Source organism: Drosophila rhopaloa, unplaced genomic scaffold, assembly GCF_018152115.1.
Source record: "Drosophila rhopaloa isolate 14029-0021.01 unplaced genomic scaffold, ASM1815211v1 contig_165, whole genome shotgun sequence".
NCBI lineage: Eukaryota > Metazoa > Arthropoda > Insecta > Diptera > Drosophilidae > Drosophila > Drosophila rhopaloa.
This window is the reverse complement of record NW_025335045.1, coordinates 499,365-527,028: the sequence shown is the minus strand read 5'-3', so window position 1 is coordinate 527,028 and position 27,664 is coordinate 499,365. Positions and strand designations below refer to the sequence as shown.

At 38.4% G+C, this 27,664-nt stretch overlaps 1 protein-coding gene across 1 annotated transcript; it reads right to left on the bottom strand.

Moving 5' to 3' along the window:
- Window positions 1–2,173: 2,173 nt before the first annotated feature.
- On the bottom strand, window positions 2,174–26,943 carry LOC108038560. Its single transcript, XM_044458378.1, has 3 exons — window positions 26,614–26,943; window positions 26,324–26,556; window positions 2,174–2,273 (listed from the first exon to the last, which is right to left on the bottom strand). The coding sequence occupies exons 1-3, from the start codon at window positions 26,941–26,943 to the stop codon at window positions 2,174–2,176; spliced, it is 663 nt and encodes a 220-aa protein (XP_044314313.1).
- Window positions 26,944–27,664: the final 721 nt, after the last annotated feature.

Genomic DNA, 27,664 nt, shown 5'->3' with positions numbered 1-27,664 from the left:
AGTGACCCTGGAAGCCCTGAGCACAATATCCCAGCCCAAGAACTTCCTTACACATGAACAATTTATTAGAAGAACTAATTTATAATGATTGTTTATTTTATTTAGATTATAAAATATTTGTTCCACTTCATTGAAAGAACCAATTCTATCACTGAGGAAAGTATTTGAAAATTTACGTTACGCAAATTTAAAATTACAATTCGACAAATGTGAATTCTTGAAAAAAGAAACAGTAATTCTAGGTCATGTAGTTACTACCACAGGTATAAAACCAAACCCAAAAAAGATCAGTGCCATTATAAATTTCCCTATACAAAAAACTGAAAAATATAAAATTTTTTAAAATTAAATTTTTTAAACTATGTGGAATTTATAGGAAATTTATACAACATTTTGCAAACGTAGTTAGACCTATGACCATGATATTAAAGAAAGGAGCCATAATTAAAATTAAAGAAAAAACATACGTAGAAGCATTCGAAAAAATGAAAGTCTAATAACTTCAGATTAATATGGGATCTGAAGTAATTAAGACTTTAATTTTTTTTTTTAAATTCCGACTTTGGTAAAAAATTTTCTTTAACCACAGATGCTAGCAACATAGCGATAGCAACATATCACAAAAACAATATGTTATGAACGAACACGAAATAAATTATTCTACAATATAAAAAGTACTTTTAGATATCGTATGGGCAACAAAATATTCCAGATCATACTTGTTTGGCATACCTTTCGAAATCTTAAGTTATGACAAACCATTAGTTTAGTTGAGTATCATAAAAGAACCAAACGTTGGTGCCTCGAAGAAAACACATTTTGCGGTGTAGACGATAACTAATCACAGAATCATTTGAAATGAAAATATCAAATTGCATTAGTTAAAGGACAAGATTCCTCAGGTAACGGTGTCGAGTTTTTATTTTTTTAGTTTTTATTCGATTTTTTAAGGCACTTGAAAGTCGTAGTTTCAAAAAAAAAAAACTCGACAGCGTTACCTGAGGAATTCAGTAGAGAAATACTGTGCAAAATCTCAAAACGATCCGTCCGATAAATTTTGCAAGATCGTGTACACCGACTTTGAAATGACAACTTTTCAAGAAAGCGTTTTAAAGTTAGGGACACCCAAAAATTGAATATAAAACGGGCTTACTCAACTGCACATAAGTTCGGAAGTTTTATTCGGATCGATCTAAAATTTAAACACAATATTCTCAAGATGTTGTGTATTCAGAAAAAAAAATAATAAAAAAAATGCAAAAAAAAATTAAATACTCTACTATTTTAATAGCGAAAATAAATGAAAACGAAAAAAGGTGTCGACGGCTCAAATCAATTTCAACGAATGCCTATGCTATATTTCGACAAAGTACTTAGAGCCTAGCTTAACGAAGGTTGGCGAAGAATGGGCGACTTCGCCGAGAGCGAGAGTACTTTATTATGCTCCCGCCTTCGCCCTAAGCTAACTTACACTAAACTTCAAGATTTTAACAATTTCATAAATAGTTCAAATTTGAGCCAACACCCATCGGGCTTCAACATAACGGAAGCGGCGCCAACTTTTGAATGGCCCGCCGGAAAAGGCCTCCTCCACTAGTCCGCACGTCGACGACCCTGACCATGCCGTCCTCCCCTGCGGGCCTGGTGACTATTCTGCCGAGGAGCCATTGTTGGGGCGGCAGGTTGTCCTCGGCTACAAGGACGAGATCTCCCTCGCTGATGTTGGGCTGCTGCTGGTGCCACTTGCCCCGATTTTGGAGGCCCAGGACATATTTCCGGGACTATCGCCGCCAGAACATTTGCCTGACTGACGAGACAAGCCGCCATCGCCGCAATCAGTTGAGACCCTCCAGGTCCGGGGTCCGGAGTGCTGGTGTGGCGAGTAGCGGCCCGCCTGTCAGTAGGTGCCCGGGTATCAGCGCCTCTCCGTTGCTTTGGTCGCTGCTGATTGCTCCGAGCGGCCGGGAGTTCATCACCGCTTCGATTCCCACGAGGACTGTCCCCAGCTCTTCTGCGCTTAGGAGCGCGCTGCCCACCGCCCGTAGGAGTAGGCTCTTGGCAGTTTTGACACCTGCCTCCCATAGACCGCCCATGTGCGGAGCCCGCGGTGGTGTGAAGACAAATTCTTATCCGCTGTTTGATGCGAATTCGCGTATCGCGTCGGCTTCGTCCTCTATCCTCTCTCGAAGGGCCCGGAAGTGGCGACTCGCTCCGACGAAGTTCGTCCCGTTGTCGCCATGGACGACTTGGGGACATCCTCGGCACCCAACGAACTTTTGAAAAGCCAATAAAAAGGAATCTGTGGTTAAATCTGAAACAACTTCTAGATAAACCGCTTTGGACGCAAAACAAACGAAGAGCGCAATGTAGGACTTATACGGAGGCCTACCACGAATTTTCAATGTCGTATAGACAGGGCCACAAAAATCAATACCACATATAGCAAATGGGCGGAGAGCACGGAGACGATCTGCGGGTAAATTTCCCATAATTAGTGTCATTAGTCGAGGCTTACACCTAAAGCAGCGTATGCATGATCGAACTATCTGACTGCAGACCTCCTGAGCATTAACGATCAAAATACGCTGTCGAAGGAGACTTACAAGGGCTCGTCGACCAACATGAAAATTGGAATGGTTAAGATGTACAAATTGGGAGCGTTTTGTTAACAACAATGGAAACTTGGCATCGTATGATATAGGAGCATTAGCTAGTCGCCCCCCAACTCGCAACAAAGAAAAGTGACACAAAGTCCCCTTGTCTTCATGGATGAATGGATTCAATCGCTGAAGACTTGGGCCAACTCTAGATCCTTTACGAACTTTTTCTCTTTCTTCATGATTTTTAGAAAAGCTTCATTATATTCGGTCGGCGACAATTTATTTCAAATACCATACTTTTGTCTTTGCATTTTCTTATGAAGCGGAACATATAAACGAATACCCGAAGCAGTTTAAGGTGTGACGAAAATCCCTCGATGACATCTACCAAATCCAAATTTCTTACAGCAGCGGTCAGTCCGACCGCAGTCTTCCTCGATTCTTGTAGTAGGACTTCTTCATCTAGGTCAAAGTGTCTCTAAAAGGTCAAAGTGTCTCTTTTAAAAACGCAGGTCCAGTAAACCATATTGACTGTATGATTTCGTCGACGTCACAACCTCTTGATACAATATCTGCTGGGTTCTGTTTCGTTGGAATATGCCGCCATGTAGCTTCACCTGACCACTTTTGAATCTCCGCAACTCTATTCGATACGAATGTGGATAATGAAGATGGATGAGACCGGATCCAATAAAGCGTAACATCAGAATCCGACCAATAAACAATTCGTTCGATAGGTACCTTCAATAGGGGCTTGATTCTGTGGCAGAGATGTGCGAGAAGGTGAGCGGCACATAACTCAAGCCTTGGGAGTGTCTTAGTCTTGAGTGGCGCTACTTTAGACTTTGAAGTCAACAGCGATATTTTATAACCTTCTGCAGTTTTGCTACGAATGTAGACGCAAGCTCCATAAGCTATTAAAGATGCGTCGGCATACATGCCTTTGCCGACGCATCTTTAATAGCTTTGGACCGGTGACATCTGAGCGGTATGCACAAACCGGGGAATAGATACTTCCTCTAATTTAGAAAGTGTCATTTTTATCATATTCCACGCTGTTTCAAAATGAATAGGAATCGACTCATCCCAATCTAACTTATTTAGCCAAAGTTACTGCAATAGGATCTTTCCTCTAACTACAATAAGACTAAGACCCTGAGCTTAGGGTGTCAAACAGCTTCGATGTCATCGATAGCAGTGACAGCAGTGTCAATTTGAAACTTGAAGGCATCTTCGCAAGGCAATCACGATATTCCTAACGCATTAGTTGGCTCTGAAACCGAGATGGATATGGATTTAACTGTGCTCTCAGATGCGGTAACGTCAGGTGAGTTTGAAAACCACTTTGTCAATTTAAAACCTGCAGTTTGAAGAACCTGAGATACATCAGACTTAATGGTCTTTAAGCACCAGTCAACATATCATCGACATAAAAGTCGGATCCAAGGACTTTAGTAGCTCTAGGAAAAGAAAGTTTGGCAGACTCATTTAACCTTTTTAAACACCGAATAGCCAAAAACGGGGCTGGTCCAGTACCCTATGTTACGGTGTTGAGCTTGTATAATCTCAAGGACTCAGAGGGGTCTCTTCTCCACACCATAAGTTGAAACTGCCTATCTGCTTCATTCACCATCACTTGGCGATACATTTTCTTTACATCGGCGGTCAGGGCGAACCTATGCAGCCGGAAGCGCAGTAACGTTGAGTATCGTCTTTGACTTTCAAAGTGAACGGTCGTGTTTTTTTTCTGCGCTTCGAATTTTGCATTTTGTTTTCGTTTATTCCCATCGGTGGGTTTTATCAAAACAATTTTAATTCTCGTCCGGTTTATTTAAACATAAATTTAAACTCCGTTCGCTTCGCGAGTGCACTTTGTATTTAATACTAATAAATTGTTTTAGTTTTTCGTAATTCTTATCTGTGTTTTTGTGCATGCACTTTAAATTACGCTCCCGCTCTCTTTGCTTTGAAAGTTCTAAGCGTGCAGTTTCTGCGCTCTTGCGGTACTTATAACTGCTCGTTTATAAATTTCAATTCGCTTTCTTGGTACAGTGGTAAATAAATAAAATGAACAATAAAAATTTAGTCTGCTTCTGCAAAAAATGCAGCCTCGTAATCAGGGCTGACCAGTCTAATATGACTTGCTGGCTGTGTGAAAATATGATGACCACCAAGTGCGCCGGTTTTACTGGCCGGACAAGTGATGACATTTCAAAGGGGCCCAATTTGCAGTTTTGTTGTGACGCTTGTGTCGAGGTTGCGAACGAGATGAAATCGTTCATGCGCCAAACTAAAGGCGGCCTGATGGGGCTGATTAGCTGTTTCGGAGTGGCTAGAGATAGTTTTCGCCGAGCTGATGATCTCCTCTTCTGCGCTGGACTCTCAATTTAATAGTCGTAAGCTATTAGAAGAGTCCCCTAAGCGCAAAAAGCCCACTGGTGGTAAGGAGCAAAGGGGGAACACCCCGCAACCGAAATCAAAAGAACAACAGAGCATTCCGGCGGATCAGCAGCTGATTTCAGCAAACCCTCAAATGTTGCTAAGATCAGCAGCTAAAAAAGATTCGGTATCCGAACAATCCGTTACAGAATGCATGCAACCAGAGACTTCTAAGAATTCCGAGTTGTCCGTAGTGGTTTCACAATTAGTGGATCCACCTATCTCTCAGAATGTAGCATCTCCACCACAAGGGACTACTGAGTCCGGACAACCGGCTCAAGTTGGTTTTGCAGAAACAATGTCTGCTCCACCAAAATCCCTTTTAGTGGTTCCACTAAAGAAACAAATTTTCGTTTCTCGGCTTTCCCCAGATCAAACATCTTCTGATGTATTGTCTTATATAAAAGACAAAACAAAAGCCGATTGTAATAGTGTAAAGGTGGAAAAGTTTAAGTTTTCTTATGCTAGAGACATTTCATCTTTCAAGATAACTGTCTCTAACGAGCTTTTTGAAGCAATATGCTCGAGCGACTTTTGGCCGGATAATATGGTTGTAAAAGAGTTCGAGGCTAAGATAAAGAAGAAGGGGCCCGTGGGAGTAAAACTTCCTAGTCGGGGCCAAACCAGTGTACCAATTTCAAAAAACTAACTTCTAACCTCCTTCTTTCCTATCAGAATGCAAGAGGTTTGCGTAACAAACTCACTAAATTGTATTCTGATAGCCTTTCCTTTGCATCTCATATTATTGTGTTCACAGAAACCTGGTTAAAGCCGGAGATCTTTAGCTCCGAAGTTTTTCCAGGTAAGTACACAATATATAGGTATGACCGTCCCTCTAGACGGGGTGGTGGAGTCTTAATTGGAGTTGATTCAAACTTCCCGTCTGAGGAGTTTTTATACCCGTTACTCGTAGAGTAAAAGGGTATATTGTATTCGTGCAAAAGTATGTAACAGCTAGAAGGAAGCGTTTCCGACCCTATAAAGTATATATATTCTTGATCAGGGTAACTAGCCGAGTCGATATAGCCATGTCCGTCTGTCCGTCTGTCTGTCTGTCTGTCCGTATGAACGCTGAGATCTCGGAAACTATAAAAGCTAGAAGATTGGCATTTTGCATGCAGATTCTAGGAGTTCCTACGCAGCGCAAGTTTGTTTCAAAAAGGAGCCACGCCCCCTTTAACGCCCACAATCGTTTATATACGATTTAAAAAATTTAAATATTTCGGAAAAGTAAAAATGCAGTTTTATTGTGTTTATCAATACCTATCGAAATGTAGAAGAAATTTTTCAAATCGGACCATTCGTTAAAAAGTTATGCGTGATCAAAGTTTCTATCTCCATCTCCCTCGCACTCCCTTTACCTGCGTAACGGGTATCTGATAGTCGGGGCACCCGACTATAGCGTTCTCTCTTGTTTTTTGATGAATTCAATACCATTGAATTTATTTGTGTACAGTTATCGCTTCCTGGTAACTTTATATACATAACTTGCTCATATATTCCGCCGTTATCTGAACTTCCTGATTATTTAGGAGGATGGATCGAATGTCTTACTACCTATAGCACAGCATGATTTTATTGATGGCCTGCTTGACATATCTCTATCTCAAGTAAACCATGTTCGAAATTCATTAGGTCGCCTACTTGATTTGTGTTTTGTATCAAATCCTGAAGGTGTGTTTCTGTCCAGAGTAGCACCACTCACGCAACCTGAAGATCCATATCACCCAACAATCGAACTTTCATTTGATACGGGTAGAGTTATAGAAGAAAAATCAGAAAAATCCAAACGAATGCATTGTTTTCGCAAGGCAGACTTTCTTAGGCTAAATAATTTTATTTCTGGCTTTAATTGATCTGATCTTTACTTATGCATTAATATGTCCGATGCAGTTAATGTTTTTTACACTGCAATAAACTCATTTTTTAATTCCTGTGTTCCGTGGTACTATCCATCAACTTCCAATAAATCACCTTGGTTTAGCAAAGAGTTGACACACTTAAGAAATGTAAAGTCCAGTCTTTTGAGGAAATATAAAAATATCGGTTCTCAATCTGTTTTTACTAGATATTTAAGTGCTCGGTCAAGATTTACCGTGCTTAATGCTCAGTGTTATAATAGTTACTTAAACCGTTGTAAGGTCCAGTTCTCTCAGGACCCGAAACAGTTTTATAATTTTGTTAACACCAAGCGAAAATCTAATTCTTTTCCTTCCTCGCTGTCGTTCGAAAACATGAGGCAATAGCCGATTTATTTCCCCAATTTTTTCAAACGACTTACTCTACTTTAGATTATTCATCACAGCCTTATTCTTACACCATGTCCAAGTCAAACCTCATATTCTGTCCCACTTTAACAGAAAGCTCTCTTCTTTTGGATCTTAGTCTTGAGTGGCTTCATTCACCATCACTTGGCGATACATTTTCTTTACATCGGCGGTCAGGGCGAACCTATGCAGCCGGAAGCGCAGTAACGTTGAGTATCGTCTTTGACTTTCAAAGTGAACGGTCGTGTTTTTTTTCTGCGCTTCGAATTTTGCATTTTGTTTTCGTTTATTCCCATCGGTGGGTTTTATCAAAACAATTTTAATTCTCGTCCGGTTTATTTAAACATAAATTTAAACTCCGTTCGCTTCGCGAGTGCACTTTGTATTTAATACTAATAAATTGTTTTAGTTTTTCGTAATTCTTATCTGTGTTTTCTTTTCTTATATCCCCGCCGTTTCTCTTTTGTGCATGCACTTTAAATTACGCTCCCGCTCTCTTTGCTTTGAAAGTTCTAAGCGTGCAGTTTCTGCGCTCTTGCGGTACTTATAACTGCTCGTTTATAAATTTCAATTCGCTTTCTTGGTACAGTGGTAAATAAATAAAATGAATAATAAAAATTTAGTCTGCTTCTGCAAAAAATGCAGCCTCGTAATCAGGGCTGACCAGTCTAATATGACTTGCTGGCTGTGTGAAAATATGATGCACACCAAGTGCGCCGGTTTTACTGGCCGGACAAGTGATGACCTTTCAAAGGGGCCCAATTTGCAGTTTTGTTGTGACGCTTGTGTCGAGGTTGCGAACGAGATGAAATCGTTCATGCGCCAAACTAAAGGCGGCCTGATGGGGCTGATTAGCTGTTTCGGAGTGGCTAGAGATAGTTTTCGCCGAGCTGATGATCTCCTCTCTGCGCTGGACTCTCAATTTAATAGTCGTAAGCTATTAGAAGAGTCCCCTAAGCGCAAAAAGCCCACTGGTGGTAAGGAGCAAAGGGGGAACACCCCGCAACCGAAATCAAAAGAACAACAGAGCATTCCGGCGGATCAGCAGCTGATTTCAGCAAACCCTAAAATGTTGCTAAGATCAGCAGCTAAAAAAGATTCGGTATCCGAACAATCCGTTACAGAATGCATGCAACCAGAGACTTCTAAGAATTCCGATTTGTCCGTAGTGGTTTCACAATTAATGGATCCACCTATCTCTCAGAATGTAGCATCTCCACCACAAGGGACTACTGAGTCCGGACAACCGGCTCAAGTTGGTTTTGCAGAAACAATATCTGCTCCACCAAAATCCCTTTTAGTGGTTCCACTAAAGAAACAAATTTTCGTTTCCCGGCTTTCCCCTGATCAAACATCTTCTGATCTATTGTCTTATATAAAAGACAAAACAAAAGCCGATTGTAATAGTGTAAAGGTGGAAAAGTTTAAGTTTTCTTATGCTAGAGACATTTCATCTTTCAAGATAACTGTCTCTAACGAGCTTTTTGAAGGAATATGCTCGAGCGACTTTTGGCCGGATAATATGGTTGTAAAAGAGTTCGAGGCTAAGATAAAGAAGAAGGGGCCCGTGGGAGTAAAACTTCCTAGTCGGGGCCAAACCAGTGTACCAATTTCAAAAAACTAACTTCTAACCTCCTTCTTTCCTATCAGAATGCAAGAGGTTTGCGTAACAAACTCACTAAATTGTATTCTGATAGCCTTTCCTTTGCATCTCATATTATTGTGTTCACAGAAACCTGGTTAGAGCCAGAGATCTTTAGCTCCGAAGTTTTTCCAGGTAAGTACACAATATATAGGTATGACCGTCCCTCTAGACGGGGTGGTGGAGTCTTAATTGGAGTTGATTCAAACTTCCCGTCTGAGGAGTTATTTTTTGATGAATTCAATACCATTGAATTTATTTGTGTAAAGTTATCGCTTCCTGGTAACTTTATATACATAACTTGCTCATATATTCCGCCGTTATCTGAACTTCCTGATTATTTAGGAGGATGGATCGAATGTCTTACTACCTATAGCACAGCATGATTTTATTGATGGCCTGCTTGACATATCTCTATCTCAAGTAAACCATGTTCGAAATTCATTAGGTCGCCTACTTGATTTGTGTTTTGTATCAAATCCTGAAGGTGTGTTTCTGTCCAGAGTAGCACCACTCACGCAACCTGAAGATCCATATCACCCAACAATCGAACTTTCATTTGATACGGGTAGAGTTATAGAAGAAAAATCAGAAAAATCCAAACGAATGCATTGTTTTCGCAAGGCAGACTTTCTTAGGCTAAATAATTTTATTTCTGGCTTTAATTGATCTGATCTTTACTTATGCATTAATATGTCCGATGCAGTTAATGTTTTTTACACTGCAATAAACTCATTTTTTAATTCCTGTGTTCCGTGGTACTATCCATCAACTTCCAATAAATCACCTTGGTTTAGCAAAGAGTTGACACACTTAAGAAATGTAAAGTCCAGTCTTTTGAGGAAATATAAAAATACCGGTTCTCAATCTGTTTTTACTAGATATTTAAGTGCTCGGTCAAGATTTACCGTGCTTAATGCTCAGTGTTATAATAGTTACTTAAACCGTTGTAAGGTCCAGTTCTCTCAGGACCCGAAACAGTTTTATAATTTTGTTAACACCAAGCGTAAATCTAATTCTTTTCCTTCCTCGCTGTCGTTCGAAAACATGAGGCAATAGCCGATTTATTTGCCCAATTTTTTCAAACGACTTACTCTACTTTAGATTATTCATCACAGCCTTATTCTTACACCATGCCCAAGTCAAACCTTATATTCTGTCCCACTTTAACAGAAAGCTCTCTTCTTTTGGATCTTCTTGGTATTAAGCCTGTTTATTCGCCAGGGCCCGATGGTATTCCAGGGTGCGTGCTTAGGTATTGCGCTAAGGCCCTGTGCAAACCTCTTCACAAGTTGTTTACCTTATCTCTAGAAACGTCCCAATTCCCAAATATTTGGAAGGAATCATTTGTTATTCCTCTTTTCAAAAAAGGTAACAAAAAAGGTTCGAAGCCAGTAACTACAGAGGTATTTCTAAGTTGTCAGCTATTCCTAAGCTTTTTGAAAAAATTATTACTCCTCATTTGCAGCACCTTTGCAGATCAATCATTTCTCCGTGTCAACACGGATTTATTAAACGTAGATCCACAATCACAAACCTTCTAGAGCTTACTACATTTGTTATAAAGGGCTTCAATATTAGTTTTTAAACAGACGTCATTTACACTGACTTTAGTAAAGCATTTGACTCTGTAAATCACGTACTTCTAGTTTAAAAACTTGACATGTTAGGTTTTCCAGTTGATCTTCTTAGATGGATCTCAAGTTATCTGAATGGCAGGTTACAAAGGGTCCTTTCTAAAAATTCAATTTCTAAAATTCTCCGTGTTACCTCCGGTGTCCCACAAGGGAGCCATCTGGGTCCGTTACTTTTTACATTATTTATTAACGATCTTCCATCAATCATAAGTCATTCTGGCGTACTTATGTACGCAGATGATGTTAAGTTATGCCTGCAGTATAAGGATATTTCCTGCCATTTAGACTTTCAATCCGATCTAGATCATTTTCAAAACTGGTGCCGAGATAATTTACTAAATTTAAACGGTTCCAAGTGAAAGCTGATGACTTTTTATCGGGCTAATCCGATATACGCGACTTACATGTTAAGTGGCAGCTCTTTGGATAGAATAACTCTTGTAAACGATCTTGGCGTTCTCTTGAACCTTAAACTAAAATTTTCTAATCACATTTCGTCCATGGTTAATAAAGCCAGAGGAGTGCTTGGATTTATTAAAAGGTGGTCAAAAGAATTCGATGATCCTTATTTGACTAAAACTTTATTTATTTCGCTAGTCCGTCCGATTCTGGAGTATGGGTCTCCCGTCTGGAGTCCACAATGCGGAATACATATTGGTCGTATTGAATCTGTACAAAAAAACTTCCTTCTTTTTGCTTTACGGCGCCTAAACTGGGATGCAAATCTTATCTTACCTTCTTATTCTAGTAGACTTCTTTTGATTAATTTACCATCCCTAGCCGCTCCTAAAACGATTGATACTTGCTTTATTGGCACACGATTGATCTAACTATTACTTTTTTCCCCGGCCCTTTACCTTTAGTTTCCTATCTCGCGTCTATCTTATCGCGAATCGTGCCGTACGATACACGGCTGCGCCCCTCGGTCGGTTGGGAGGGTAAAATGGCCGTGAGACTCCGCGCGCACAAAAAAAAAAAAAAAAAACCCATTTTGGATTGTCGGCCCAACCATCAAAATGTCATTTAGAGTCTTCTGAGTTGACGATTTACAAGACGCATCGAAAACGACACGTAACTTGGTTGACGTATTTTGGGTCTCAGAACACATTGATGTGGGATAACATAATGTGGAGCAGAAGGAAGTTTATCTGTAAGAGACATATGACCTAAGGAAAGGTACTCCTCCATAAAATCTAGGTACATTTTCTTCATCTCAGGGTCTCGAGACAAAGAAAAAAAGCGACAAAAAACTCCGTTTTGCAACTTCAAAAGAGTTGCCTAACTCATTTGGATCCGATTTAAGCGCCAGTCTTACTTCAAACCGACCAGAGTAGTCTTCCGGTAGTGTTCTTCACATAACTTTTGCTCAGGTGACAGAATTTTCTTTAGAGATGGCATTTGACACTAAAACCTCTTCACTACAACTGAAACTTTTCTCAACTTCTGCAGAGTTGAAGAGTCAGGACCTTGTCTAATTTGTCCAACAGCTAAAAGTTCGAAAAATGATTCTGCTCCTATTAACATATCTATTCTTTGTGGCTTGTAGAAATAGGGGTCTGCTAGTGATAGGTTCTTTGGAATTTTTCAGTCATTGATATCCAGAGTGATATCCTGATATTGATTTCAAAAACCAAAAATCGAAAGAGAACTCACTACCATTTATACGCGACTTCACCATTGTGTGTACCTTTTTCTTAACTTGAGAATTGGACTCGCCAATACCAAGTAAGTTTATGCACGACTCCTCTTTACGGATCTGTAAGCGGTGAGCAAGGTCCTCTGTTATAAAATTCGTTTGGACCCAGAGTCAAGAAGTGCTCGGGCCCACATATATTCACCGTTTTTAGTTCTTACATTTACGATCGACGTGGCTAAAATCACTCTTTCCAATGATGTCGCATGCATAACATGTGCTGTGGAAGGCTGATATTGATTTAAAGAGGGAGAAAGAATATTTTGGGGTGGTGGCAACGCTAAACTATATGCAGTAAAAAGTGATGTGAGCGGCCACAAACTCGACATTTATTAAATTTGCATTTCGAAACAGTGTGACCCTTTCGCATACAATTTATGCATAAGGAAGCAGATTTTACAAAGTCGAACCTTTGCATTACCAAAAGGCGTCCAAACGGACCACAGTTCTCTAGGATATGGTCTCCTGCATTGCAATAGCTACAACTTTGCTGGGATTTACTGATTTACTGACGAAGAACAAGAAAAAGAGCTACGATTATGTGGCTTGCTAGACATAACTTTATTTTGCTTTGGTTTCGTCGATTCTTCAGCGGATAAATGCTGGTATCGGCGGTTTAACATTTTTTCAAAATCGGACCAAAGCGGTAACCTTTCATAATCTAATTGTTCTTCCCATTTTTGTATGGTCACTGGGTCTACTCTGTTTAAAACAAGATAGATCAACATTGCATTTGAAATCTTGGTGTCGTATCCTATCGATAACAAAGAACCGTATATAGCTGATAATATTTCTTAAAGACGACGCTGACTGTTGCGTTATTTTCGGAAGACTAAACAATGTTGAAATATTATTCATAAAAATTAAACATTCGCTATCATACACTTTTTTCAGGCTGATCATAGCCTTTTCATAATTGCTCTCGGTGACTTGGTAGGCCTTAATAGTTCCCAAAGCTTCACCAGAAAGACAAGAAATTAAGTGATTGAATTTTTTAATAACGGGAATGCTGTCGTCTTGATGAACAAGAGTTTCGAAAAGGCACAAAGAGTTTCGGCAATGCCAAATTCGGAAGTCGAGTTCGAGTTGGGGCTACAGAAGCTGATCCAATTATTTTGGTTTCGCTTGCCGTCTTCAAGGCTGAGATAAGCGACATTATTTTTGCCTTGGTTATTATTGAAAGCTCTTCCAACTCTTCTCCGAACTCATGGCCATCATCTAAATCTTCGATCTGTTCTTGTATTTGAGTTGCCTTAATAATAGAAGCATTTAAAATCTCTAGCCGACAATTTAGTTCTATTTCTTGAATCGGAATCTGGCCGGCTTCTATTCGATCATTTAATCGGCGGGTGCTCATCACTGGTTTTTTGAGCTTATTTTTAAGATCCGCAAGAAGTTCAAGAGATTTTGGCTTATCTGGACTCATTTTAATTTATTTTTATATAAGCCACGAAAATAAATAAATATATATATATAAATAAATTATTTATTCAAAGAATAATAAATTAATAAAATAAATAAATTTTAAAACAGGATAATTGTTCAATTAGAACGACGACAAAATGTTAAACAAATTTTCGAAACAAAATACCAAGAGTAAATAACAATTTAATTTAATTATTAAATTTGTTTGAAAAAATTATTTTAATAATTATCCACAACGGAAACGACGAAAAAAAAATATTAAATTGAATATCGAGCCACGAGGTATCAAAATTAATAGTGGTTGCAAATGACGGCAAAAATCAGTATACCCGTCCGAATGCAGGGTAGCGCGTCACTTTGATCGTGAGCGCGCCAAACCGAAAGTCCAACAACAATTAGAACGTTGCTAACGGCGGACAATCGAAAGCAAAAAAGGAAAACGAAAAAGTTCACCGCTGCAGCTGCTTGTATATGAGGGCTTATGTTTTGGTTATGTATAGCGGCTTTACCAACTATTAATTTTCGAGTTTCAATAAATAAATTGGGGGCGACAGTGACTGCAATAATATAACACAATTAAATGTTGCATCCAACGGCGGTTCAAATAGGTTATATAATGTGTATGTGTATATGTTTGTGTAAGTAATAAATTTTAATATAATTTTTATTTTATTTATTATAAATAAATGCCTGCACAACTAGCTCTACTATATCGATAACTCTGTGCCAAGAGTTGAAAGCGAGGTGCAATTTTTCAGCACAAGACAATAAACAATTTAATTGTTATTCTTATACGCTCAAGCTTTAAATTTTTGCGCAAATACCTCAGGTTCTGCGTTAGGGTCTTTCAATCCAGCTGCCACTTTCCTTTTGCAAATTGAGCAGTCGCAGGGCATCCCTCTGGCAGCAGTTCTTCTGTGGCGAACAGGGTATTTCGTGACCGGCACGAGACTTTAAGCAGGAGCTGCTGTATATTTTTTCTATCCACACCGACACGCCGCGGGCAACAATAAAGCACTATGCAGTTTGAGTGTTTTGACCTGCACTTGCACTTTATATTTTTTATTTTATGTGTAACTGTCACTAGTTGCTAAAAATAATTATTAATAATTTGAACGTCCACCCGGAGGCGCCATGAAAAATCAGAGAGTTTTCTAATTTATTTAATCCGAAAAAACGGCGGTGGCTAAAATTATTAATCGCGAAAATAAAGAAAACGAAAAAAGGTGTCGACGGCTCAAATCAATTTCAATGAATCCCTATGCTATATTTCGACAAAGTACTTAGAGCCCAGCTTAACGAAGGTTGGCGAAGACGGGGCGACTTCGCCGAGAGCGAGAGACAACTTTATTGTGCTCCCGCCTTCGCCCTAAACTAACTTACACTAAACTTCAAGATTTTAATAATTTCATAAATAGTTCAAATTTGAGCCAACACAAGCTTATCTTTCGAAATTACCCCAGAAATACAAAATTTAAAAGAAAAATTTGTTACAGATTTGTATATGGTAGAAACCCAGCATTTCTTGTCATGCATTGATTATTCTCAAAGTTCGTCACTCTGGTTGAGGTCACAAGTAAAGATTGGTTAGAGGCTAAAATGGCCATAATAAAAGTATTAATGAAATGGGAAAACTACAAGAAATTAAAGCAGACAAAGTCTCGGCATTTATGTGTGTAGCCCTACATAATTGGTTAAATTCAGAAGGAATTGGGATTCAAGTTACTACAAGTAAAAATGGTATATCAGATATAGAAAGGTTTCATAAAACTAAGAATAATAGTAAGCGACACAGACATCGAAAATAGGTATAGTAAGTTTAAATTAATTCTTTATATTTATAATCATTAAACTAAACATAATGCCCATTTAAAAAGACAGGAAGCTTGAGGAAGGTAGATGAAAAACATTTCGAAGAAACAAATAGAGGCAGGAAAATATTTCACTACAAATCAAAATTTAAAAAGAACGAGGACGGAAGCTAACTTCGGCAAGCCGAAGTTTTAATACCTTTGCAGACTTCCAATAGCTAATTCACTGAGCGAAATAAGAAATTACATTTTATGTATTTATATACAGATTATCTATTTGTAACCAATTTATTTTTTAAATGGCAGCTGTAGTATATAGTTGTCTGATTGGCATAAACTTTTACCCTGAGCAAGGTATACATAAATAAATTAGATTTGCATAGTTTCATGTCAATAGCTTTTATACTGCAAAAATGTCATAAAAATAGAAAAAAAGTGATATTTTCACAGCTTTTAACAATTAATCCTATAAGATAAAAACGTCCGATTGGCAAGCGCTTTTACCCTGATCAAGGTATATAAAAAAATACGATTTGGAAAGATTCATGTCCATAGCTTATATACTGCGCGAAATATCCTGAAAATCATTAAATTTGGACCGATGTCACCCCATTGCTCCTATGGGAGCTATAGGATATAGACGTCCGATCGGCACACGCTGTTACCCTGATCAAGGTATGCATAAAAAAATAAGATTTGAAAAGATGCATGCTAATAGCTTTTACACTGCGCGAAATATATTCAATTCTTGCAAGTTATATACGATTGTTCCTATAGGGCGTTTTTCAAACTTGATCTGCGTACACATGTTTTAGGACGACTGTGAAAGTATCAGATCGCTAGCTTTTAAACTGAGCTCGCAAACGGTAATATTGAAAGAGACGGACATGAATATATCGACTCTCCTATTGATCCTGATCAAGAATATATGTACTTTAAGGTATCGGAAACGTCTCCTTCACTGCGTTACAAACTTCTGACCAAAATTATAATACCCTCTGCAAGAGTATAAAAATACGATTTGGAAAGATTCATGTCAATAGCTTATATGCAGTGTGCTCTTTTCAATAAAGTTGTGACACTGGCTTTAAATTATTGATATTGTTTATTCCATTCAACTAGTAGCTTAAATTTCGATCCCACATTCGGCATATCTCACGCTTGATTCGACCCGAATGATTTTATAAATTGTGCAACTGTCTTAGTCCTATATGGCCCTGCTCCTTGTCCTACTCTTTGAGCTTCGTAACGCCCATGATTATTGATCTTGACTACTTTATAAGGCCCTAAAAACTTTCCTTTCAACTTCAAGCCTGTTCCATAATGTGTACGTTTAATAGCTACTAAATCGTCAACCTCAAACTTATTTTCTACCTTTCTTTTAGAGTCAAATGAATTATCTCATCTTCCATCTTTGGATTCGACAACATTCTTCACTGGCCTCGTCCTATCATCTGTATGCTGTGCCTCTCGCAAGCGATGTATTAAGCTTTTGTCACAACAAAACAGTATATAACGCGTCTACATGTCTCATCTTGTTACCTGACCTATGTTCGATTTCATAATCAAAGTCTTGCAAGTACATTGCCCAACGTGAAACTCTAAGCGGAATCTTTTTCTTCTTCATAGTCATGGCAAATGCATTGCAGCCTGTGACTATTTTAAATCTTTTCCCAAGAACGTAAACTTGCCACTTCACCAAAGCTCCAATAACTGCTAGCACTTCCAGTTCATAAGAATGGTACTTCTCTTCGCATGGTTTGGTCTTCCGACTTTAGAACGGGCCAACTGATAAGCGCTGCTTTTAATTGATCAAACGCTTCTATCTACTTTTCCTTGAACTCAAACTTCAATTCCTTGCGTAACAAATCAGACAACGGCTTAGCAATCACTGCGTAATTTTCTACGAATCTTTGGAAATACGACGTCAAACCTAAAAACCGATGGATTCTCCTTTTATCACGACGAATCGGAAAATCAGCCCCCGCTCTTGTTTTCTCCTCACCTGGTTTGATAGTGCCCTTTTCTATGATATATCCAAGGAATTCAACTCTCTTCTTGAGTATCTGACACTTTATCCAATTTATGCGCAAACCGCTTTCTTCTGCCACCTTCAAGACTCGCTTTAATTTCTGCACGCCCTGTTCTACACTCCTGCTAGCAATGATCACATCATCCATATACACTACTGCATCATCGTCTTTTATCGCATCTCGTAGGACTGCCATTATAAACCTGGTAAACACCGCTGGGGAGTTCGTGATGCCGAAAGGTACAAACATAAACTCGTAATGCCCACTCATGGTTACAAACTATGTGTATTTTTGAGATTCTGGTGACCCAGGAACGTGAAAGAATCCATTTGTCAACCAGAGTTGTAAAAATCTCTCCACCTTGAAGCTTTTCAATAACACAATCCATGTGTGGTGTTGGGAAATTATCTCTGACTATCTTTTCATTCAGCTTGCGGTAATCGCAGCACAAATGGTTCGTCCCATTCTTCTTATCCATCAAAACAACTGGCGAAGCAAACTCGGACGTACTTGGCTTGATTATTTCATCCCTAAGCCATTCCTGCACCTGGTCATCGACTATCTTTTGGTCACAATAGGCCAAACGCCTTGGATGTTCAAATACCGGAAACTAGTCTGTCAACAAAATCTTCATCTCCACTGGCGAACTGAGATTTCTCATCGGCTTATAATTCTCCACCAAGAACTCTACTTCTGCATCGACACACTTCTTAAATGATCTAGTTCCAAGCCTGGCTTACTGTCTTCGGTGCTTAACATACAAAGGCTATCAAATTCTTGCAGTAGTTGCACACGGGAACTCTCTGTAATCTGTTCCTCCTGTGGCTGCGTACACTGAGACCTTTTCGAAAACACGGTTCCTCTCTTCGTAACCATCATGTCGACGTTTTCAAAAATAGTTGTTCCTAAGATGGCATCAAACTTCATGTCCTCGTCTGGAATCACGTGGAACTCGATACACATTTCAATGCCATCGATGCGCAAAGCTTTCCCAACCTGCGATGAATCTCGGCTGTAGATATCTGCACTCCGAACTCCAATGACAAGGCTTACTTCAAACTTTCCCAGTCCTTAATGTCTCTCTGGCTACGCACAAACATTTTAGCTGCTCCGGTAAGTAGTTGCTTTGCATAAACAAACTGCTGCAGCGCGCTTTACTCCACAGTAGCCGCACAATCTTCGAACTCCTCAATCCACAGATCTATATTTGGGACTCCTGAGCCTGAATACTGAGAAACACTTCCTTCGACTTCTCTCAATGTAAACCACGATCTAGACTGTCCCTGCGCTACTTGGCCATGTGGTCTTTCTTCTCTTCTATGGGGAACAGCAGGTGTGGACGATTTAGACCTAAAATCTGCGGGCTCACCCTCAGTCTAACTCACCCTCATCCATCACCCCAAAATTGTTTAACAATCATTGTTGTAATTGAGACTTTTGTCCGGTTGTACTCATCTGCAGTTTTGTCAACTTCCGTTGCAACTCTCCCACTCGTAATGCCAAGATCTGACCTCTCTCCATTTTACAAAAGTAACCTGCCAAAAATTACAGTTAATATGATGAAAAAATTGTGTTTTAACTCTAATTCGTTTTGATACAATTGTAATCAATTTTTTAAACCAAATATAACCGGCGACGACCCTGTTTCGTCTCTTGCTGTCTCGCATTCACTGCTTTCTGTAGCGTCCATCCTCTTTTTCTCTCTTCCTTGCACGCACCGACACAGCTTTGCTGCTTCCGCTCTGCACCTCTCGTCTGCTTCTCTGCTTGTCTGCCTTTAGCTGTCTCCAGCCGGATTCGCTGCTTCTTAACTGCCCAGCCTTCTTCGCTGCTGTTCTGCAAATGTACCGCTGCCTTTACGAGTCTTCCTTCTGCTGCCTCCAGCCGATCTGCTGCTTCTCGAACTTCAGCCTTCTATACCGCTGCCTCTATGAGTCTGTACTCATTTGGCATCAACTGGCTGTCTACGTCTGCCTCCAAATTCCTGTTCCAATCCTGGACAACACGTTCTTGCCCGCCCGCTCCGTTAACGCCACCAGCTCCAATGTCTTACCTGTTCTCGTCTGTCTCCAGCCTGCTCCGCTGCACTCTAATCCTTGCTTTTACCAGCCTGATCAGATGCATCTCCTTCTTGAGTCACCGCCACACGATTTCGTCGTCGCCACTCGCTGCTTCCATCTCACTCGCCCATGTGTCTGTATTTTCGCTTTCTGATGAAATTCTTTTCCGCTTCTATCGAAATTCGTTTCGCCTTCTGAAGAAATTCTTTTCGGCTTCTATCGCTGTCTCTGTCACCTTTGCTTATTTGCCTTTCCTTTTAAAAACTCTTAACCAGTTTTAAATTGTTCCTATTTCATCTTTCCCCGCACTGCACAATACTTTGTTTGTAAAATTTCTCGTGTGTGAAATATTCAATTTAAGGTACAAGCTGTCGAATGGTGGGCGATATACCAGTTGAGCTCCAAAAATGCAGAGTCCTCTTTTCAATAAAGTTGTAACACTGGCTTTTAATTATTGATTTTGTTTATTCCATTCAACTTGTAGCTTAAATTTAACAAAACGTATGTAATTGCGCAAAACGTCCGATCGAGTTGAGATTCCAGACATTATTTTCTGCAGTTGATTACTTCCTTTTCAGTATATTTTTAAAAAAAGGGAGACAATGACTAGTAGGTGAGACCGCTCCGGGTAACTCTGGTCTCATCACCAACACTACCGGATCCCACATATATACTGCGCGAAATATCCTGAAAATCAATACATTTTAAGCGATTTCACCATATTGCTTCTATGGGAGCTGTAGGATATAAACGTCCGATCGGCACGCGCTTTTACCCTGATCAAGGTTTTGCATAAAAAAATAAGATTTGAAAAGATTCATTTCAATAGCTTTTACAATGCGTGAAATATCTTCAATTCTTGCAAGCTATATCCGATTGTTCTTTTGGGGCTATAGGATAGAGACGTCCGAGCGAGGGAAATTTGAAGAAAATGCGCGGCAGAAAATTTGCCGGGGATTTAATTCTGGAATTCTCAACTTTTACCTTTTTAATTTTTTACAAAGCTATTATTGGTGTTCAATACGACGAGAAATGGGGGAAATTTATTTTTTAAAAAAACCAGGATGCCGACAAATATTTATTTGATTTTGGTCCAAAGCGATTCACTTACTTATGTATGAATAATTCGAAATATGTAAATATGTATGGATGTATATATCAGAATTATAATTGTTAGTACATGCAAGTTTTATTTATTTCTTGGTTAGAATGCTCGCTATCTACCGAATTTTTCACACGAATGCAAAAAGTTGAAAGATGGGCCAAAAACACAATTTATGACACGCCACAGATTAACTTTCAACTTTTAGCACTCTATACCTGGTGGGACGATACACATTAGTCAACAACTTTCCTCTTCGAATCCATATGCCTTCCTTTGTAGGAAGCAATTGGCGACAAGCAGCGGCAACAACAACTTCTGGTCCAGTTAACGGCGAACTGCAGCGGTCAAAATTATCCAGCGGCAGCAACGACTAATTTTAATTTAATTAATTTAATTTCACCAAAAAAAAAACACTCGAGTTCCACTGCAAATCACGTCGGGGTCACCATGAAAAGTTTTAATACTGTTTTGTATTAACAAACGCGAAACTTGTGATTGCAGGGAAAAATTTAGCTTTATTTTTTGGCGACGAAGCGACGAAAGGGAGTTTGCTCAATGAGGTTCATATACCAACTGGCTTTTAATTTCAATATATAAACGCTTAAGCCTAACTTAACGAAGGGGGCGAGAGACGGGGCGAATTCGCGAGAGCGAAAATCTTTATTGTGCTCCCGCCTTACACTATTCAACAAATTAAAAAACGAAAAGGGCGCGAACAGAGAGCTATTTGCGAAAGACTTCATGGCTTTGAGGATCAGTGTCTTTTAGTTCTGGATAACTCAGAACTGCAGATCTCAGACCTAGAAGAAAATAATAAATTTTTGATGGTATTCAGGGTAATTCAGGAATTAAACGAGCTCCGTTTGGATTCATGGGATCGCTTTATTACATTTTATTTAGGATAATGGATAAAGACAGGATACAGATGGAGAGTAATATGAAGAACCCTTGAAGCAATGAACATAGGGTAAACAAGTTAAGTAGGAAGCAAACCTCCTTAGTCGATTCTACGACTAATATATTGAAAACAAGAAAGGAAAGCTAACTTCGGGCGGAGCCGAAGTTGATATACCCTTGCAGAATACTCTGTAAATTATATTCTCCAAAATTATTCATATGCTGCATTCTTAATACTCATAAAAAATCCCAACTTCCTAACTTCAAAAACACCTAAGTTATGGCATTTCCAATCGTTCAGTTAGGATATAGTAGGCCGATCCTTATGAAATTTGGTAGGTCGGATTGATTGGCCAAATATAAAACCCATAGAAAATCCCAACATCCAACAAACACCAAAGTTATGGCATTTCCGATCAATCAGTTATATGGCGGCTATAGGATATAGTCGGCTGATCCTTATGAAATTAGATAGGTCGGATTGATTGGTCAAATATAACACCCATAGAAAATCCCAACTTCCTAACTTTACAAACACCAAAGTTATGGCATTTCCGATCAATCAGTTATATGGCAGCTATAGGATATAGTCGGCCGATCCTTATGAAATTTGGTAGGTCGGATTGATTAGCCAAATATAAAACACGTAGAAAATCCCAACTTTCTAACTTAACAAACACCAAAGTTATGGCATTTCCGATCAATCAGTTATATGGCAGCTATTAGATATAGTCGGCCGATTCTTATGCAATTTGGTAGGTCGGATTCATTGGCCAAATATAAAACCCATAGGAAATCCCAGCTTCCTAACTTTACAAACACCAAAGTTATGGCATTTCCGATCAATCAGTTATATGGCAGCTATAGGATATAGTCGGCCGATCCTTATGAAATTTGGTAGGTCAGATTGATTGGCCAAATATAAAACCAAAAGAAAATCCCAACTTTCTAACTTAACAAACACCAAAGTTATGGCATTTCCGATCAATCAGTTATATGGCAGCTATTAGATATAGTCGGCCGATTCTTATGCAATTTGGTAGGTCGGATTCATTGGCCAAATATAAAACCCGTAGGAAATCCCAGCTACCTAACTTTAAAAACACTAAAGTTATGGCATTTCCAATCGTTCAGTTATATGGCAGCTAGGATATAGTCGGCTGATCCTTATGAAATTAGATAGGTCGGATTGATTGGTCAAATATAACACCCATAGAAAATCCCAACTTCCTAACTTTACAAACACCAAAGTTATGGCATTTCCGATCAATCAGTTATATGGCAGCTATAAGATATAGTCGGCCGATCCCGGCCGTTCCGACATATATACTGCGTGCAAAGGAAAGAAGGGTGTGTGCAAAGTTTCAATTCGATATCTTTAAAACTGAGAGACTAGTTCGCGTAGAAACAGACAGACGGACAGACAGACGGACAGACGGACAGACGGACATGGCTATATCAACTCAGGAGGTGATCCTGATCAAGAATATACTTTATAGGGTCGGAGATGTCTCCTTCACTGCGTTGCACACTTTTGACCAAAATTATAATATCCTCTGCAAGGGTATAAAAACGACTGATGAGGTTAACTCCAATTTTAAAGGAATGAACAAAAAAATTGAGGTTTGTATTACAAGAATCTTATTAAGTGTACAAAGAGTATTAATAGTTGATATTTTTATGTTAACAAAGCAGTTAAGTAACGCCATTGATGAATGCGAGAAAATCCAAAATGGAATCATAAGCCTATTAATAGACATCAACCATGATCGACTTAATAATAATATTTTAAAGCCTAGTCAGTTAAAAGGTGAAATTTCCAAAATAAAAGACAGTCTGTGTGAAAATGTAGTTTTGCCAGGAAAAAGAACAGGCACAGTATCATTGGAGGCTTGTATGCTACTAACGGCTAGGGGCTTATTTGTGGATAAAAAACTAATTATTAATGCAAAAATACCTTTATTCGGTAGGCATGCTTCGGTACTTTATCAAATAGTCCCAGTGCCAGTTAAATTGGACCAACGAATGATAACGGTGCAAGTAAATTCCCGGTACTTAGTTTATAATTTCGAGATTAATGCATATCACCTTATGGCAGAAAATATAGGGTCAATAAATGTCAAAGGTGTCAGTGTTCAGGGAACATTGGCTTTGTCATACATTGGAGAAGTTAATGAAATACCGACAATTGTTTTGGAATCAGCTCGACTCGCCTTTAATAACACAGGCCAACAAAATTTTAGAAAATCCCGGACCCAAAAACTGGACCCACTTTTTCTTATGCGAATATATGTATATAGCTTGTTGAAATATGATATCTCAGGAACGAATAATCGTATTTAAAAAACTAAAAACGAATTTTAAAGGTTAGGATGTGCACTTTGAGGTAAAATTGGTGCTAATGTTCAAAAAAATGTATTATCGAATATATAGCTTGTTGAAATATGCCAAAAACGTCGATTTTCACACTTTTAGGTTAGAATATCTCAGAAACTGTGGGTTCTGGTTTCCAGTGTTTGGGTCTAAATATTATTGGCCTGTGTAATCCATGCTAATGAGATTAATTGATTATCAAAAGAAATCCTTTATACTCATAAGCTGGAATAAAAGACCTTGATTTTCATCATTAAACTGTACATACTGTCTTTAATTTTAGCAATTATAAGACGGCAATTACAAGCCATAGCCGTACCCAGCGGTATATTTAATATTAATATTAATATTTACGTGTACAACCATATAATAAAAAGAAAATATTTAAATTAAGGAAATAAAAATTATAAAAATATTATTAATAAATTATCGCAGGCCGTTGCAAGGTGTTAATGTTATCGTGCAAAACAAAATATATCGAGTACATACAGTCTACTAATTTTTGAATCGAGTACATACAATCTACTAATTTTTGAATCGCATCGATATTAAAATAATTATTACCAAGAATTTTGTTACACCTCAATCTTGCCGGCCCTTTCCGGAATAATCAGACGAACACTAATAAAGTTTAAGATTTAATGGGCTCCGTGCACGACATGTGTGACTATGTATGTAAATCATTTTAGAGTCATAATTTATGATCAACAAAAGAGAAGCGGTAGCTGTAAGTGCAGGCCAACCGAGCCTACCCAAAATATAATCACGATGCACCAAGTGTTCCGCCGAGGGGGTCTAAAGATAACCCTCCCGTCTGGGCAAGCAGATGTGGTCGCTGCGTAGGCCATAGATTATAATAAGAATTTCAAATTAGATTCCTATGCAGGGACTTAAAAAAATAAAATTCACTGTTAAAACAGAACTCAATTGAAGCGGTTGTTTTTATTTATATTGACATCTTTTTCACCTTGATTGTTCGAAAATGTCTCCTTCACTGCGTTGCAAACTATTAACTGAAATTATGATACCCTCTTAAAAGGATAAAAATATAACATTATACAATTTTTAAGGAAAGAAAGTAGACGAAAATATGTAAACCTTATCGCAGTGGCAATTTAAAATAGCACAAAAAAAATAAAATATAATAAAATTTAAAAATTATAAAGGGGACTACAAGTCAAGAAAGTATTCAAAAATATCTAAGCCTCATCGTAATGACAATTTGAAATAACACTGCAGTGTAAAGATTTCTTTCCACAATAAGGGCTAAAAGATTTTAAAGAATTTAAGAGTAGCACTACTCGTTGTTTTTCTTTGATGCATGTTAAGAAAATGGTACTCCAAATTGTTGTATAGTATTTTGTAAAGAATTTAACCTTTGCCCGCAAGGAAAAGAATTATCTTACGTGTCTTGAGTGCACAGCATTTGAAGAATATTACGTTTAAATTTTAGATTGATCCGAGTAAAACTTCCGAAGTTATGGGCAGTTGAACGTAGGTGAGTTAGCTCGTTTCGTATTCGATTTATCGGTGTCCAAAACTTTAAAACGCTTTCCTGAAAGTTGCAATTTCAAAGTCGATGAACACGATCGTTTTTGACCTTAAAGTGTTTCAAAAAAATCCAAAAATTTAATAAAAAAAAAAACTCAACTTAGTTATATTTAGAAACATCTTAACTAATAAACAATTAACAATAAGCGCCTACGGAGCTTGGCAGCGAACGGCTCATTTATTTTTTTTTTCGATGAAAATTTGTGAAAACATAGTTTAAAGTACAACTATAGTATGCTTAAAAAACAATTGATCTGACTATAACCGTATCGTGTGAAAAAATTCATAAAAAGAGTTCTTTTTTGGCCGAATTAAACATAGCCCCCCTTAAATGGACGTATAAAAATACATTAAATAAAGATAAAGAATGGAAAGAAGCGAGTAAAAGGTTAAAACCGGTTAAAAATGTTTCAACAACTGTAACACTTTTAGCAGAAATAAGTCCTCAGTAGAAATTGACCAAAACATTTTTATAATGTAATGGATCTTTTTCATATCTTTAAAATTATATTACAAATAAAAAAGTTAAATTTTTACTAATTTAGAAGCTTAAAAATCCATTACCCATTAGCTACCAAATCAACGATCAAGTCAAGTTTATTAAATTTGCTGCTTTTGACGAAATTCGCGTAATTCTCAAGTTTATGACAAAAATATAGATTTTAATAAATTTTCTGAACAATTGCGAAATCAAATTCCTTTTTCGTTTTAAACATTTTGCGCATGAATTTATTTGTAGGGTCTTAAACTAAAATTACAAAAATTATTACGGTGATAATTAAGTTAATACCAATCATTTACTGGTTTTCCAGGAATGTTACCCTGACTATCTAGCCATGACCCAAAGCCGATCGGTTCCAGATTAGATATAGACAAATGATTGTTGGCTGACGTTAAAGAAGAAATGTGGTGTCCAGCACTTGGGTGCGCAATTCGAGTAAAGTGGCTAAGCTTGGCCGCTTCGAGTTCACTCTTTTGAATCTCAGCGGCAGCAGCATGAGCGGCAGCATGAGCCACTGCTGCCTTTGATGCCGCGAGTCGTTGTTGAATAGCGTCAGAGCGCTGAATAGCAGCTGCCGCCTGAGACTTTTGCTTAAGTATTACAGCCTGCGTTTGCTTTTCCGTGGCTATACGTTGTTGATTTAACACATTCTCCTTAGCAGCCTGCAATTGTTGCTGCGCAACAGCAAAGTTAGCTGAAGCCTGCCTGGCCACTGAAATGGCATTTGACACTTCACTGGGTGTAGGTCCGAATCCGATAGAAGCAGACCAGCCCTGGTTCCATGGGCCACCATTTAAAATTCTCGCACCGCTTACCCTTGTCCATGGAACATGGTCTTCCAGAACAATGCTCCTTTTTGGCACCGCTTTTAAACTGGTGTTACAACATCCATTTACAGCTAGTGTCATTAGTAGCGTCAACTGGAGAATAGACGGCCGATATCTCGCAATAGACAACTTAGACTGCATTTTACGATAGGCTACTTATAACTGTTGAACTCCCTAGCTGATGGCTTATATATAAGCAGTTTTGGGGAATACCTCGTTATTCAATCTAGGTACGTACCTATAAACACTTTTGAGTCATTTCCCCCCTTAACTAGGCTCTCTCTTACCTAACCGACACGGAAAAAAACATTAAATATTGAATATTGAATATTATTTTAATACATATATTAGACTGTCCATTGGATATTAACAATTTAACAATGAAACATAACATAAAAATAATTTCAATTGAAATTACAATAAAAAAAAATGGGATGGGATGAACCCGCCTTTAAGCTTTGTAGAAAAACATGCTAGCCACTAAGAGCACAAAGTTTTCTAGATAAGCTTAAGCATTATTTAATTATTTTGAAGTATGGGAGTCGCCATCCAAACATATGCAATTGCCCATGGACATTCATTGATCACAAAACAAAATGAATACCGAAATACTAAAAAATATAATTATGTGAAGCCAATGCTTTTGCCGATATAGGCCACTGCACTAGGCTTTAACTCAGTATGAATTTACGTGACCATTATTTAAATGGTAATTAAAAAAACTTATATATAACAAGAAAGGAAAGCTAACTTCGGGCGGAGCCGAAGTTGATATACCCTTGCCGAATACTCTATAATTATA

Bases quoted from the DNA above. Each gene is read 5' to 3' on its own strand.
- LOC108038560 (XM_044458378.1), bottom strand. From the start codon at position 26,943: ATGACACTAGCTGTAAATGGATGTTGTAACACCAGTTTAAAAGCGGTG. The intron at 26,557-26,613 runs GCGGCAGCTGCT...GCGGCATCAAAG, and splicing joins TACTTAAGCAAAAGTCTCAG to GCAGCAGTGGCTCATGCTGC. The intron at 2,274-26,323 runs GTATTAACTTAA...GCTTTTCAAAAG, and splicing joins GGAAAACCAGTAAATGATTG to TTCGTTGGGTGCCGAGGATG.